The sequence below is a fragment of the Dysidea avara genome, chromosome 10 (assembly GCF_963678975.1).
Source record: "Dysidea avara chromosome 10, odDysAvar1.4, whole genome shotgun sequence".
In the NCBI taxonomy this organism is placed as follows: Eukaryota; Metazoa; Porifera; class Demospongiae; order Dictyoceratida; family Dysideidae; genus Dysidea; species Dysidea avara.
In genome coordinates this window covers 8714301-8731586 of record NC_089281.1, presented here as the reverse complement: position 1 = coordinate 8731586, position 17286 = coordinate 8714301, and the positions used below count along the sequence as shown (strand labels likewise).

At 38.1% G+C, this 17286-nt stretch overlaps 1 protein-coding gene across 1 annotated transcript; it reads right to left on the bottom strand.

Annotated features, from left to right (window-relative positions):
• LOC136267905 (ammonium transporter 2-like) lies at window positions 1-11990 on the bottom strand. Its single transcript, XM_066063085.1, has 15 exons — window positions 11730-11990; window positions 8430-8519; window positions 8140-8211; window positions 3060-3194; window positions 2908-3012; window positions 2092-2251; window positions 1768-1838; window positions 1630-1712; window positions 1489-1578; window positions 1355-1392; window positions 1075-1305; window positions 934-1027; window positions 762-882; window positions 584-714; window positions 1-533 (listed from the first exon to the last, which is right to left on the bottom strand). Exons 1-15 carry the CDS (start codon window positions 11898-11900, stop codon window positions 122-124), a joined length of 2004 nt encoding a protein of 667 aa, XP_065919157.1. The 5' UTR covers window positions 11901-11990; the 3' UTR covers window positions 1-121.
• Between the last annotated feature and the right edge of the window lie 5296 nt (window positions 11991-17286).

Here is a 17286-nt window from a genome sequence, read left to right as displayed (position 1 = left end):
TACTGTTCTTACCAATAGTATCCATTCTGTAAACTTTCCTATCAACAATGTAAATGATAAAACAAGTATGCAAAAAGTAGGTACTGCAATTGTCATTCAGCATGGAGTACAAAAGTCATGGTTAGACTGTAGAGTCATTTTTATGATGAACATCGACGCTTCTGTATGTTGGACGTGTTCTTGAGTGCCCCAGTAATGGCTGTGATGCATAACCAACAGTTGCTTGCTGGGAACTAGCGTCACTAGATGATGGCTGAGAACTTTCACTAGATCTCGGGTGTGGGGTATTAGGAAGATTTCTCAACTCCTCACCAGACACATAACCCATAGAAGAATCGCTCTGGTTCACTGAGTATTCAGTACGTCCATAAATTACATTAGTAGCAGCAGTAGTGTTAGAAGGCAACACCGCATCACTGAGATTTTCTTGACCAGTTAAGAAATCCTCTTTAGGTGATGTTAAAAGAAAGCCACCATAGAACTTTAGCTCCTTTAACTTTCTTCCCCGCAGATCTTGATTAAGGCGAGTCAACCTATAATTTGTACTGAGTGACTGAATTGACCGATACAATAGCAGCCTTACTTAGCTATCACTGTGACAAATGGCTGGATTGGGATGATGTACAAAATGCCATAGACAATACCAGTACTTAGACCGAGCGCCAAAATCACTAGTGACCCAATCACTTGTGCACCAAACCTCTCTCCCCACTCCTACACATCAGTATGCTGTTAATATAAACACCTGTACTCCAACTAACCAGTTTGGGTAGGCGTAAATCACAAAAACATAGTCCCTCAAAAGTAGCATGTACATGGCACAGACTTTGTTTGTCATAGGTGCCAACAAATAGAGCCACAGCCAACAAGCTCCACAATCCACTAGAATACAAAATACACTAATATTAGAAATGGTATTAAATCACACCATACCACACTCCATGCACTGGGACAACCCTAGCAGTATCCTCAATTCCCAGTTTGTATTCAGCATAACATCCAAGATGGTAGACTATCACAGCAATGACTAATATCCAATGGTAATTGTACATACAACAATAATATTTAACTTACTGCCAATAACACAAGCTGAGTGGTAGCTCACAAAGGGACAACTAGCAGTTATGGCTACCAAGCAAGAGAGAATCCCATTGGCAATCTCATTGGCATTGATGGAGTCAGTACGATAACGTAGTTGTGCCCAACAAGCAATTGCTACAGCAACTATTCCACCAGCTGCACAACACAATATCATATTGATAGCAATGCGAGATGGAACTGCATGATAAAGTCCGTAGCGTCCACCTGTGGAACCATTTCAAAACAAAAATCAAAGGCAAACAGAAAAGCTGACTTTCTACACTTTCTGTAGATCCACAATTGAATGCAAACCTTTAAAAAGTACATTGACATATTGCAGTACATCATATCATGAGTACATAATTATTATTATTATTATGTGATCATATTAATCCATTATACGCTCACCATGCAAACCACAGAATTAACACGCCGAGTGCAGCCATTTCGACATTCTCATTTCCAGCCATTGGTGGATACATCCAATCCCAAAATCCCCTAACAATCCAAACTGGATACAACAATCGAGAAGTAACAAAAATGTCTGACTTTGGCTCAGGTTCTGGTTCTGCCGGTTCATCAGTGATACTACTATCAACACTTTCATACTCCGCTCGTTCATTTATTTCAGCCTAATTAGTAAAACATGGATACAAACTTCACTAACTCACATGTAAGACCAATTACTTCAGTGGCTCTCTTGTCACGCCAATCCTGTAGTTTTGCAAACAAGCACACCATCAACCCAGCTGTACCACCTGTTACAATACTGGTAAGTAGTACATGTAAGAAAAGGAAGATACCATGAAAATTTTAACCTTGGGACTACTGCAGCAGCCAGAAAGAATTAAAAATTTAAGAGTGGTGTCTCAACTTATTTATTCATTATGGTTTTACAATAATAACACAGTTAAAATTGTACTACATAACACAATAATCATAAACCAAACACATGGTATAGGAGTACATAGGAACATTACGAACCAGGAACTTCTTGACTACTACACAAACCTAAGAGATGTACTGCTCCACCACCAGCGAAGTCAAGGAAATACGCTTTCATTTTAAACGTTGAGCAATCTAAACAGTGGTGATGGCAAAACCGGTATGGTGACAATGAATTACAATCATCCGACCAGATGAACAATGCCACTACAGGATGTATGATACCCTGTAAACAAACAGAGCAACAGTCCAGCATGTACATCTCATACTACATAGCATATATGCATTTGCACAGCAGCTAAACAATATGTTGTGCAGGAAGAAGAAAACTTAGATCAATAGATTACTTCTAACACTTAAAACATTCAACTCATATGACATTGTAAATCACTAAAACTAGCCAGACTAAACCTACTAGTTGGTTCTACAACTAGAAATAGACTACATGAATACTTACTGATAGTCTGATCACTGAAAATAGAAGCGGTTCGAGCACTTGAGATAAACACTCTGAGCAAGATGACCAGGAAGTACAATATATCACTTGAAGCTTGTGATACAGCACTCAGGGGTGTCTTGTTAGCCTCTTGACACACACTCTCATGCCGTATTTTCCGTACACATACATGGTGGTGTTTTAACTTATATTGAAGTCACCTGTGGAATGTTTTTCCTCCAGGCAGCATGCATGGATCACTAGTTTTATGGGCAGCACAATTACAAAAATGTACTGACTTGTGATATATGCTTTACATTTGCTAAGAAAAAAATCAACAGGTGCTGTGTTACATTAATGTTCGTGTGAGCATGTATGCTACAATAATACCTAGCCAGTGATATACATACATCAATCATACATACATCAATCACACAAAAACTTACACTAATAACAAAGGCACTGATGAATGCAGCCGGCAATCGAAGTTTATACTTGTTACTAACTAAACAACCACCGAGAATGGTCGCTGCATTACTAGCAAAAGTGAACTGTAGCAAGAGTTACAGTAATAATTTTGAGCTGAAAGCATATTTACCTTGAAAAACCAAAGTACAGGATCAGATATGTCGAAAAACCTCAAGTGGATACACTGTGGTGATTTGTAGCCAGAAAGTCTATCAAATCCAACCAGAAAAAATCCAAGAGCACTAGCAAAGGCGTCCATGTATTTCTGTGATGTGAGTATACACACAAATTAACCATATGCTACAGATTACACTCAGTCTAAAATGCCACACAGTGCACACTACATATACTACACACAGTGGTCAGTAAAACTGGTTACAATTTTAAACCAGATTTAGAGCTTAATTATTGGATGTCCATTAAACACCATAGAGCTATATAGGTACTTTAGGACAAGTAAAGCTGCCGTTATTCATTTAAGTTTTGCTAGTCCATATATTTTAAGATTGGAGCCCAGTGCTCTCCACAGAAGAATATATGAAAATCAGAGGATATTCAGGTGCCTTTATTATATCAACAGTAAACAACAGCAACCAATCAAACAGCTATTGCTAATAGATACGTGAAAATGACTGCATAAGTTAAGTACGATAGTTCAATATTTGTTTGAATAGTTGCTACGTACATTTGGCCACAAACTCAAGTGAATACATAATAGTCTCACAGCAAAATGACTAATGTCAGAGTTCTGGTACAGTAAGTGAATTCCCTGAAAGATGTTGCAATGCATTGATTTTCAGCTCTCTCATATATTGTACAAATACCTTTGTGGATGTTATCATAGAAAGGTGAACTGGAGTTATTGGGTTCTAATTCTTTCATGTGTACAGAAACTGGTGAGCACAGTTACCATGTACCAGATTTCCCATGTTACTCAATGCAATCATTTTCATGGGCTACTTATACTTAGTACACTAAAATTATTCATTTAAAATGAAGTAGGGACCCATGCAATAAAAAGTAGAGACATGATGATATTACAGCACAGGAAATCTGACTTTTGTCATTCAAGTCAAAGTGCACTTAGTAATATCTCTATCTTAATTCACTACACTTTAGTGCACAATTCCCTACTTTATATTTTCAAGGGTTTCAGTAGATTTCTAAGTTTATGGCAGGAACCAAACACATCATTCAGTTTGGCAACACAAAAGTAGTGAGTAACAACATTCAATACAGCATAAAAATTATTGTAACATAAAACTTGCATTCACCTCTTAGGAAATATAAACTTTATTTAGGGGCTGATCCAGGGTTTGGCAAAGGGGGTAGTAGGTATATATTGAGCAAGGGGTCTGCGGGGGGGGGGGAGCCTCCCAGAAGTGGTATTTTGTATGTTTCAGGACTGAGTCTTATGTACAAATATCTAAATATTATGCTTCTTTTCTAAGTGATCTGCATTGATCAAGAGCTGTAGGGTTATGAGTACAAAGGAGCATGTGCATTTAATATTCTAACAGGCTAAAAAAGCTAAGTGTGCCTATGGGATAATGCTGTAGATGAAAGTTTTCAAACTCAGATCTAACTGTGGAGGATATGTGGTGACTGTTCTATTAGAGTATTTGAAGACTGCTCTATTAAAGTATCTCAACCTTGTACGATTTATTTCATCGAGAAAAGAAATGTTTATAGCCGAGGCATTGTAGCATTATGAACGTACAGTAGGCAATGCATGTTTGTGAGCTTATTATACTACTAGTTTGTAGTCATGGGGATAGATTTACCTCCTTCATATATTACCTAAGTATATAGCAGGGGCGGAGACAGCTATCAAAAAGTGAGGGGGCTCACGTCACAGTTATTGAGTAATTATTTATTACAGGACTAATGAGATGGACTGTGACTGAGGATGCAGAGTCAGCTGCAGAGCAGCTGAAATCTATGGGGGTCTGGGGGCATGCTCCCACAGGAAAATTTTGAAATTTACATACTTAGAGATAGCATCCGGAGCAATTTTCAGTCAGATAAAATTAGACATATTTATGTATGTTACTTTTGCTGTCTATAATGTGTATTAGCCGCCCCCCCCCCCCCATATCTCCGCCCCTGATACAAGATCCTTCCTTGATGCACTTGGAAATTTTGATTGTTTATCAGTGGATTCGTGTTTTGTAAGCACAGTCCCCCTAGATAACTGTCCACAGGGGTTATACAAATATAACTGATTTAGTATCTTGTTGCTTGATTTGAAGATTTTCGTTCTCAACCACACGGCTGCAAAGGATCTGGATTGATTTCTACTTCAAGCATCGATTGCTAAATCAAGAAGCATGGTAGTGGCAATCCTGCATAGTGTAGCTTTGTAGTAGGCTAGTTTCTTTTATGATCCACGCCAACTTAAATGTGATCGGCTGAGCAAAAACTGGCCGTTTTTTCACTTTCCTTGAATTCAATTTTATTGCATCTCTGTAATCTGAAGTAATAAAAGAGTGGACAGCCAAAGTTTCAGCCTTTTGTGATGAATGGTCTTGGAGTTATAGCAGTGGAACAGTGATAAACTCGATTTGTACAGCAACAATATGGGAAATAAATTACAGGTGCTTAGATAATCGATCATAACTTACCATTGAAACAAACTACGAAGATGAGACTTGGCTCAATCTGTTCACCATGAACTAGCAAATCAATTAAGGTATAGTGCCTTCCCTGTATTCCTCCGTGTTGACAAAGAAGAAGGCCATTCCAACTAAGAAATGACAATGGTGAATGCTGTTTTTACTGCATAGTAAATAAACGCCCATAACTCATGTATCCTTTGCTTTGCAAACACGAAACAAAGATTTTCTTACTCTCCATGAACAGGCGAAGGCAAATCCATTGGTGTATAGGTTTTATTGATTGGAGCTTAATTTCAGTATGTACGAACGTGATTAAATCGTGCGTAAATCTTTCATGTAGCACGTATATTTTTACCCAGCGTATTTCTGTACAGTTTTATGGCAAAATAGAAGAATTTTGCAAAAACAGCCGGTTTTTGCTCAGTGTGTCACAAATATCAGGAATGTATGATACTGTTTGTAAGCATACATGGAACCACACTAATTTAACAGTAAGGCAAGTTGAAGTTTTTGGTAAGCATAAAGCCACACTCACTTACAGGAACATATCTTGCTGTCTGTAAACTGGCAGTAAATATGAGAGGTGATTATCAAAGTAAATGATACGGAGAAAGCCAAACATCTTTGTACTAGTAGATGTGATATCTGTTAGCATCAAGACTAAATGTCACAGTAATTTCTTCGCTGCATGTGTTGACATGCATAAATTAAAATTTCATGGTAACTTTACTAACTGTGAAAATTACGTACCATGAAAATTTTCAGATATACGATACTAAATCATACATGAAACATAGCAAGTTTTGGACCATTACCCAGGCCCCACATTTATACTAACTCAGAAACCCCCCTTTTATAAAATTCTGACTATGCTCCTAACAGTGACTGTTCTATAAAAATATCATTAAAATGTTGCATTAGAGTGACTGCTTTATTAGAGTATCTTGCAATGAAATCGTTAAGGGGTGTGTGTACACATGTGGTACCATGGAATCTGCAGTGATACCAATCTTTTAAAATGCGTTTATTTATTCCCTCTTATAACTTAAAAATTTATATGTGCTGGTAAATGCATTAATAAAATAAGCCTTATCCCAAATGACATATATATGTCACAGATCACAAATGGACACTCTACTTGGGAGACTCCAACATATTCAAGGGTAAGTTCTAATAGGGCTTAATAAGAAATCAAATGAATATTCAATCCAGAAAGAAGATATTAACCTAAAACTAACAGGTATGGCTATAATGGTATAAAATCTATTGTCTAACGCCGGGTTAGAATTTTCAGTAAGTTAGATTGTATCTTTATTGTGAAAACCATACCTGATAGTTTTGCCTCGATATCTTGCTTGTTAGTCACTGTACCGATCTTCAAAATCACCATTGGTAACAATACTCAAAAATATAAGGGTCCCCCAAATAGAAAATTCGTGTGATATAAGGCTTATTTATACACGCCAGAAGGTGACAACATAAAGAAGATGAATAGTGAAGACATGCACTGACATAGAGAGCAGATATTTGTCAGGCACATACCACATGCAAGTTGTGTAGAATGGAGGTCATTGTTTAGTCAGATTAGCCTCTAGCCTATCAACTGTGGTCAGTCAAACTGGCTAAAATACAAATTTTGGATTCTTCTAGATACACTACGTATTACCTCTTCTGTGAAAGTATGTTAAATATTTCTGACATTCAATGGTAGTATTTTAAGTAAGTGAAGTCACCAATCTTTTTTGGCTACTATCCTGTACTACCATACAGTATGATACTGCTCATACTTGTTTATTACAGTGGAACCTCTCTTAACAAACTACCTTGTAATCTGGGTACAGCACGGTACAGCACAAAACAAACTGCAGTGTGAATCTATCGAGCCAGCAGGCCCAGCATGGCATGACGGCTGACACAAGTTGGCCCGGGCCAGGATACACATCCTGGCCAGTCAACTTGGGTTAAAAATAATAACTGCTTCTATTGGCCACACAGCAAGTATTTTCTAGACTCTAAAAGTATTCTACAACATGGCTACAGTTTACCGAAGTTGCACTACGCTTCCAGTAGACTCCCAGTCATACTGACATTGGCAAAGAGGTACCCACTGACTACAAAAAAGCGGCACAACATTGTACAGCATATTCTTCATGCCGTCTCTACAATTTCAGTACAGTTTTACTAAGCGCCTAAACAAATTATTATACATTGTGCAACTATTCTAGCTCATTATTGTTCGGCACACACAATCTCAAGCATGCTTGTGTGAACAGGGGCTGACTCAAGTTCGATTGGCCCAAGTTGAAATGTAACCTGGGACAGTGTGAATCCAAAACTTCTCGACATGTGGCTGCATTCGGCAAGTCACTTTATACGCAAATGACATATTTGGGGAGAACGGGCTTATAATACAGTGAGTTGATTAGACAGCTTGCACTGTATAATGTTCCTAAGGAAGACAGACCATGTTAGCAAAATGTAGTAAAAATACATCCATAGATGCAACACAGTATCCTTGTAGGTAAAACAAATGCATAGATAGCTAGATTACTATTAGCACATATGCATATGGATATATTAAAAACAACTCACATATATTACTACTGTTCTTCGATCACGTGGTGTCATAGCAAAGGCTATTTCCAGCAACATAAACCCAGCTTTCTAAAGTGTAAGAATTGATTTTTAAAGTAAATTGAATAACAACAGTAATGAAACTACATCAAAAAGGAGACCTAGCTAAGGGCTGAAATAATAAGGCCTTAAACACTAAGATGGTCTTATTTGAAGCACACCATTACAATTACTATGTTTAGTATAAGGTCATTATAGCAGGGAGAGGATCTTACTTAATTATAAACGCAGCAACAAACATACTGTACCATGAAGAAAACAATTATGGCTGCAGTCAACACCCATGACACACTTGCATCTGAGTATCTCCTCTCAATGTGTGAAATATTACAGGGTAGCTGTAATAGAGACAAAAAAGCTATAGTTACTGTTTCACTTGACGTAAAATAGTATTGACATGGTACATGTACTTACTACACACGACAGACATCATAACAAGCTAACAAAACACTATAATACATGCTATTGTGCGTTTGCATTAATATATAGTTTCATTTTATCCTGATACTCTCTCTCTCTCTCCTATACAAGGAAGTTATGGCTATCACGTTGAGGAGTGATTTTTACTATCATATATCACCATGACTGTCATCAAGATGCCATCTTTTGAGAGGAAAAATGTGTGTGTGTTCCATGCTAGGAAAACTTTTAAATGCTAATGCAAAGGAATCACACTGGAAGACAGGATAAAGTAAATTACTGTTTATTATGTACTCTTGGTAAAAGTAACATACCTGTGTTGTAGCAAATTATTCTGGTTTCGCAGAACACTCAATACCTTTTGCTCTCACTTTTCCCATAAAACATTGTGAAACCCAAAGCCGTACAAACATTTTCTGAGACATGCCCCTGAGATCAAACTTTACAAAGAGTTAAGCATGTACTAGGAATAATGAAAATGACACCCACACCCTTCCACATTATAGGGATTCTCTAATTTAAAAAAAAATGCAGGCCCAATTGCTATCCTACTGGGGACCTTGAGAGTAAGTAAGCCAATGGTAGTCTCGCATGCCAGATGGTTTGTGTGGGGCAGCAAAATAAATCATCTGGTCACTGTTGCACATATTCCATGACCACTGCCAGAGACGATCAGATGACTTTGTGCACTTTATGACAAAAAAAACTTAGTGGGTAGTCACCAGCAATAGTACTTCTGTAACTGGGATCAAGTGATCACAGGTTAGTTTGTGCTGAATCTAGCAATCAGGAAGTCCTCAAAAGAGGCGATCAAGCACCTTAGGCCAGCTAACCAATTTTTCAGGTGATCAAGCCAATCAAAAGTCTTGGTCCCGGTTACAGATGGTTCCATACAGGACTATCAGTAGTGTCTACCCCAGGCCTGTGTATTAAAATGAGCCAAAACATTTTTTTTAAGCACATGATTATATATATATATATATGATTTTAATGATTGACACATAAAAACAAAATCACAATTGTGACTGTCTCTGGGAAAACCGGTCTTATCGCCCATTTAAAAGTATCGAGAAACGTCGGTTTTAAACATTCAGTGTGTTGTAGCTGGCCAATGGTGGTAGGTACGCATACCAAATTTTCGAATGTTTCACAGCAATTTCTTACCTTCCTGATCATCCACTGAAGAAGTAGTCAGCAGCTAAGTTTCCCGCCATTTTAGATAGTTTTTAAACCGAGGTTGTCTGTATCAGGCGAGCTCCAGAAGGGTGGGAGGTGGGGGCCCTGGAAGGCGGGCAAGATGGTGTTCAAAAATTGAAAAGAAACGTGCTGGGATGAACTGGGCCAAGTTATAGGCCATTCAGGGCTCAGAACTGGCTAAAATGAAAGGAAATTTACAGCACAGGTCATTGTCCAACACCATGGAGCTGTACAGCCACACACAGCCATCACCTGGTTGGCCAGGGCTCCATCAAGACCACAGACCACTCGTACGGCTCGCCACTGTGCTCTGAAAAAGCAGCCAGCAAAAGCAGACCACTTCACTCTGGTCTACTGTGGCAGTGAAACTTGATAGTGCATTCATTAAGCTTTGTGTTTGTGTGAAAAAATCAAACTTCCTGTCTTGGGCGATAAGAACAGTTTTCGAAGATCCAGTCACAATTGTTCTAATCAATAAGAATACGACTCTCCACTAAACGCAGCTCAGTGGAAACAGCAGGGAGCTCTGTTGACTGCAGCTTTTTGCTCAAACGGATGGCCAGTACAGTGGAATGTAATAGTGAAAATGACAAAGCACAGCGCATCCAGGTGAGTGTCAAACTTGACATTAAATGCAGATCATGCATACCAAGAGGCAAGCACCGAGAGGCATAATCATAAGTAAGGGGGTTTCCGGACAGCTGGGTATTCCAAACTCTTCATTTTTAATTCGCTACTGAGGGATGGAATAGAAACCAATCAGGCTATGGTTTAAGTACCCTATTTGTATACTATAAAATACTAAAGTTTTGTTTCGTTTTAGGATTGCTGAAATTTGCTTGCGTGTGTAGAACATTTTTGTGAAAAAACTTTTACTATGTATGTTAACAGGAGATTGAGGGCACCGTTCGTAATTCTAAGTGACCATAGGCAGCACAAATGATCAGTCACACTATTCAGTGAACGGATGTATGATTTAGAGATAGCACCCAAGCCCATTACCTGCGACATGTTAACTGGCACGCACAATCAACACAACCAGCAGCCCGGAGAAGCCCCAAGCAAGGATCCGCGGGGCCACACTACTTAATTATGCTGTTTCAGTGTTAAGGCAAGGACTGATACAGATTTCCAGGTAGTAGATCAAATGTCGCAGCGGCAAGATACTCACATGGTCCGAGCAAGGCTGGTAGCAGTTTTGCTTCTAGTAAAAATCACTGTCACCCACAAAGTAACCAGACAAACAGAATGCTATCAGTCTCTGCTGGGCCATGACACTCAATAGAGTGCAGCATTTCCCATAATAATGGCAGGTACACCTTTTTTAGTGGTGTCCGGAAACCCCAGCCTCATAAATTTTTTAGCGTTTTCTCAAACTGCAAATTTAAACTCCTCTTTCTCCTAGCACCCTATACTTTACCTCCCACAATTTATACCACCGATAGCCTAGTTCATTAGCTACAATTTGGCACTAAGCATTTTAGAATCCGTTTTTCTCTCGAGGAGAAATAAACACATTTCTAATGGGTATGCAAACTTTGTCAGGAAATGCCCGCCCCTACCTTATTATCAAGTATTATTATTATATTCCCTACCATATTATAAGGCCACGAAAAGTTAATTATATGTTTCTGGTTCCCTTCCTAGTCATTTTTTTTGCTGAATAAATTGCACAATCACCATGCAATACTTATATCTGTTGAAAGGTATTCATGTCTTGTAAACACCCTTTTCTTATAAAGATGCTCTGACTTTATACATTAACCTATGTACTGCCATGTCAAATGTAGTGTACCACATCAAAAAGTTGCAAAAAAAAAAAAAAAAAAGCCTGTTCACCTGGACAATTTTGAGAAATTGGTAGGACCAGAAACATGTAATTAACTTTGCACGGCCTAATCTATGCAATAATTAACCTCATATAGGCTTACCCAAGGGAATTCGCACTCCGTCCAGTCGGACCAATGGGTACAGCTATGGTTAACCAAGTCGCGATAATGAGAACTACGGTTGTGGTAGAAGAATTTTCCAGTGTAATTGCTATTGCAGGTAAAATTATCGTTTCCACTTTCAGAATCGAGTTCAGAATCCCAATAATCCATTTGTATAGTGTGTCACTACCGAGGTCACTACCTTCACCCAGGCACTGGCTGTTCACTTTAAGTTTTCAGAAACAGAAATACAATCAGAAATCCTAGAAATCTTTCTAAATGCGCGAAGCCATTTAAGTAAACCACAGAAACTCGAGGGGCGGCTCACGCCGAATTCAACCACAATCAGTACGATGGAACTTCACCGCAAGTACATAAAAAGATTTAGAATTTTAAACTAGAGTAGAGACCATAGCACATTAATAAAACTAACAATTAGCTACAGCAATTAAGATTAAGCAAGTCATCCATGTCTCTTTTTATATTTTATTGCCTGGTAAATTATTGCGGTCTTTGATTCAGTGTCTAGGATAAAAATTATACTTATAAGTGTTAAGGGACTAAGGGTGCATGGCTTGTGACAGGATGAAGTAATTCAAATGGTGTTGTCTTATGTGAAATTGGGTTCTTTGGTAATGTGAAGGGATGGGAGTTGGTAGCGTATATTGGTAATTATTCAAAATAATGTTAGCTAACCTTGTGATTATTGTTAATTATTTGCAAAATAATGATGATTGATGATGCTGTTGTAATGTAGGTAGTTATATTAAAAGAGGATGATGTAACACTGGTAGTTCTAGAGTATTCAGATAAAGATCCTTCCCATGATTGCTTCAAGTCCCTATTTGAAACCACAACTCCATCTTGAGTACTTTTTACATCATTGTCAGTGACACCTCCACTTTATAGTTGTTTATGCATGGACAATCAGAATCAGTGGAAATGGAAACCGGAAGATTTTTGTCGCATTTGGCGTTCCATAGTAGAATACCTAGTGGAGAACCCTATAGCAGTGTCCACTGGCCAAGCAATGATCTCCTGCCAGTGTGCACGTAGCTATCCTGGTATACTTACTTACAAAAACCCTTACTTAGCGGCCACTTCTTAAAGACCACCTTGTTACAAAGATCACCTCTGTACAAGGACCATGGGTCCCAAAGATATAGCTAAGGGGCTTCTTTTACTAAGACCACCTCATGGTCACATTCACAAAGACCACTGGCTGTTCACAAAAAGTAAGGGACTTCATGGTGAAATACAGATTCCAGTATCATTTCAAAGGATTTTGGTGTACATATGTAACTGCTGGTACAGCCAAACAGCTACTTTTGTTTGAATTGGAGGGCAATCATGCATCTGACATATATAACGGTTATATATGTCAGATGCATGATTGCCCTCCAATTCAAACAAAAGTAGCTGTTTCCAACTATAGACCCTTATTTTTTGTGAAGGAGGGGGCTGTGCCACTTCATGATGGTGGAATGAATTGTCTGATAATATCTTTTATCTTCAAACTTTCTGGCTGTATAGCTGTAGAGATGACCTCCCTTGTTTCATTACATTTTTATCTGTGCATGATCCCTACTCAATTGTATATTCCTACAACTTGTCCATGACATAATTCATTACCATCACATACTGCATCAAAGGAAAGAATGGCATCAGACACATTAATCACATGCATAAGTGCCAGAATGTGTGCCCCAATTATCAATGATTGAAATGCAAAGTAAAGAACAGTGTAAGAAGCACTTCTGCAATTATTAATCCAGTCACTACGAAATTATGATTATGATTGAATGCCCACCCTGGGCTGTCAGTGCAAAGTGGCCATCTCACTAGCATTACAACTGAAGAACAGCGTGAGAAGTTACACGTGACAGAAAATAAAGCACTGCAGGTCACAGAAGTTCAAATTTAAGAGTTAAAAAAAAAATATATATATATATATATAAAGCACTCAAGCCATGCCACACCATTAATGCCAATCAATGCTATATGCGGTAGTGGTCCACAAAATGGGATACAAAGGATGACAAATGTAGGTCCATGCATGATGCATGTATTGTAGCTACTGTACTGCTGTCCATGTCTAGGGCCGAACAGTGAGGAAATCAAACCCGTAGCCTTATCCATAGTCAAGTTGTGCGGCTTGTGCCTAGCTGGAGGCATCAGTCAGTCAGTCAGTTGGCGGAAAATTCATTGAAATAATTTTTTTAAAATTTCAGTTGGAAGGGTGTTCTGAAGACCTTGGTTATGCCTAAGAGACTAAAGAGTTCAAAATATATTATGAACTGTGTTTCAATCGTACTGATAAAATCATGTAATACTTTGTTTTGCAGTGGTCTTTGTAAGTGACCATGATAAATCTTATTAATGAGGTCATTAATGTGCCTTATGGTGTGTGCCACGTCTATCTCCCTACTAAAATTTCCATGGTGGTTTATAGGCAACTGCTTTCAATTGGCTGGTTTTCTTGATGTGGCTGGTTTATTGTCGAACATCCCCAGAATGATTGCAGATTCTACCCCCCATTTCAGCATAATAAGAATGCAGCTTATGTATTCTGTTGATTACATGATTCCAAATGGTTTTAGCCTGCATGCTGGTAGTACTATATGATTACTATCACAGCAACCTAACAACCCATTACTCCATTTGGTGCTTCATTACTGAAGCCCTGTTAGGCTTAGTACCACTTAATCCATTTTGAATCCCTTGCACAAAACCGCTGCATAAGGTATAGACCCACGCAAGATACATCCACAAGCTATATAGTGTTGCAACACTGAGATGGGGTAGCTAACGCGTTACGTAATATAACGCGTACAATTCACGATTCTGAGTATGATAACGCGTTATTTTTTGGAAATGCAGTAATATAACTTTAAGTTTAATATTTTTGGAAACTATAGTTCGTTATACTAGTAATAAAAATTTTATTATTATGTAACGAGTAGCTAGAAGCGAAAAGTAACGATCAACTCCCCACGATGTAACGTAGTGATACTACGAGTAACGGTGAACAAGTAACGCATTATAAATGGATTTTACTGCCAATTATCCATTCTACTATCACCTTAATCCATTAACCTTTCATCTATAATGGTGCTCAGGTGTTGCATGTACGCGTGACTGATGTGCATCACGTGACTGCATGTGGTTTATAGTATGTTAACTTTAGCTTAGCTGTCTTAATAAAAAAGTAACTTAGCATGAATATAAATATTTGTAGCTAATATTATTTAATAAGTTAGTAACTTAATATGTATTATTAAGTTACTCTTTATTCTAAGTAATATGTAACTGTAACTAGTGAATTTAAAAATTGTTAATTTAGAAATGGAAGTAGGGATCAAGCGATAAAAACTACTGAAACAAGTGATTTGAATGATGGCAACTATTACAACATAGCTTTGTGGGGAAATCCTTACATTGGCATCTCACCACGTCACCATATATGTTCAATGCCAAAGTAGGGATTTCCCCACAAAGCTATGTTGTAATAGTTGCCATCATTCAAATCACTTGTTTCAGTAGTTTATATCGCTTGATCCCTACTTCCATTTCTAAATTAACAATTTTACATTCACTATAGTTTGTTAACTTTTTTTGGTATAGGTATATAGCTATTATTGATCTTTGGCACTGACTGCTCTATTAGAGTATCTCGATCTTGCTGCTTGCTTTATGCAAGCTGCTCAATTACTAAATTGAAAGGCATGCAGAGTTTCTATCTCCTGTTTTCTACAATTAGTTACAGCTGGACCATTAATAATGGGCGTGGTCCACTGATCGTTAAGTACGAGCGCGCGCTCTGATTGATAAGGGCATGGCAGTGTGTTCTTACTTCACTAGGCTGTTTGATCGCTTTGCAAGTGTTGCTATACAGGCATCTACTTGCCCTTACAGTACGGAATTCGTTATTAGTTTTGTGGCGTCCGAATACGGCTGCTCTAAGGAAAGTGTCGATACGAATTATTAACGCCTCCGTGACTGGAAAAGAAGAAGACGATCCGTGATTGAAGATAAAAGGAAAGGCAAAGCGCATGCAGAAGGCAGACACTCGTCGGAACCCGAAAAGGCACATCCCAGCAGCGAGTTAAATATTGTGGCAAAGAATGGTGATCCTTCGCTGCTTCGTTTGGCCTGTAGCCTTGCGAATGTGATCAGGCTGGCAGGCAGGCAGGCTGGCAGGCAGACGAAAATTTCTGTTTTAGCGATTTTTTAGAAATAAAATTCCAGCACTTTTCTAGTCGTTTCCTGATATATAACGCTAGAAATAAAATTAGAAACTTGAAGACTCTTTAGTAAAAGGTTTATTTGCTGTGTAAGATATTTGTAGGATGATTTTTGAGGGATCGAAATTTGAGGCGCGCGCCAAATCCACCCCGATCCCTACTTAAACAGTACTATCGTACTGTTTAAGTAATATGTAATATATTACTTTCATGAAGTAACTTCCCCAACTCTGTCTACAACTTGGAAGTTGAATAAATGGCAGTATATACATAATCTTCACACAGGTCAGGGTCAGTAGTACAGAACCTTTCGATACAGTTAAGCACATATGGCACATTATACAGTCAAGGTCATCCCCAGAAGATCTATGTGACATTGCTCCTACTCCCTAGCTTAAATGCAAAATTTCAAATCTGCTACCATCTTAAAGAAACAATACAAGCTTAGGTTGGAGTAATAACCCTCACTTTTATAAATCAATTAATAATCAGAATACCTTCTTTTTGTTGGACTTCCAGACCCCATGCACTGTATGCAGGCACTCCAGCACTGGAGTCTCATTTTACTATTAGGTGTTTTGCTCCCAGGGGTTATGGTTATCTATACGAGCCATTCCGTATACTCTGTTTTGTGGTTGGGGTTAGCCTATCTATGTAGTGCGGTATTATTTTTGGGAGTGGGCCTGGACTTTTTTGCTTTTGTGTTATTAATTATTTATTTGGGGGCCATTATGGTTTTTTTTTTTTTTTGTTATTATGATGTTATTTTTGGAGCGAGAACAAAAATTTAATTGAAAAGTATTATTATTTTTTATTTTGGTTTGTTTTGTGCTTTTCCATTGATAACACATAATAATCGTGGCATTAAGAAGAAAAAAGGTTATCATGGGGAGAAATCAAACCCTGGACTATTGGGTTAATGGTTATGCGTGCTAATGCTAGGGCTGTATGTGTCTGTGGTTCCAACAGGAAGGTAAACTTGAGTTTTCCTCTACACCAATTCCTATAGAGAACAAATGACAATCTACAACAATACAGAAACTTGGAGTTGCCAGGTGATGAGTGCTTATAATTTTGCTGAAGTTCCATGTAATTGATAGGTGCTTCAGACATCAAGTTTTTGGCATCACAAAGAAAGAATGCATGCAGATAGATGGATGGATATACAGCTTTATCATATTGATCAGAAACTATAACAATTATAATTTTCTGTGGCCTAATGTCAATTGATTCATTTCACATAAGGGTCAAATCAACAAAGAATTTGACAAAACTTGGGGTGTTTGTAGTACTTGTGTGCTCACCATGAAATT

Excerpts from the sequence above, each read along its gene's own strand:
- LOC136267905 (XM_066063085.1), bottom strand. The coding sequence starts at position 11,900 with ATGGATTATTGGGATTCTGAACTCGATTCTGAAAGTGGAAACGATAAT. Across the intron at positions 2,252-2,907 it reads TCAGTGCCTTTGTTATTAGT|GGTATCATACATCCTGTAGT; the intron begins GTAAGTTTTTGT and ends GTTTGTTTACAG. Across the intron at positions 1,713-1,767 it reads GTGACAAGAGAGCCACTGAA|GCTGAAATAAATGAACGAGC; the intron begins GTAATTGGTCTT and ends TTTACTAATTAG.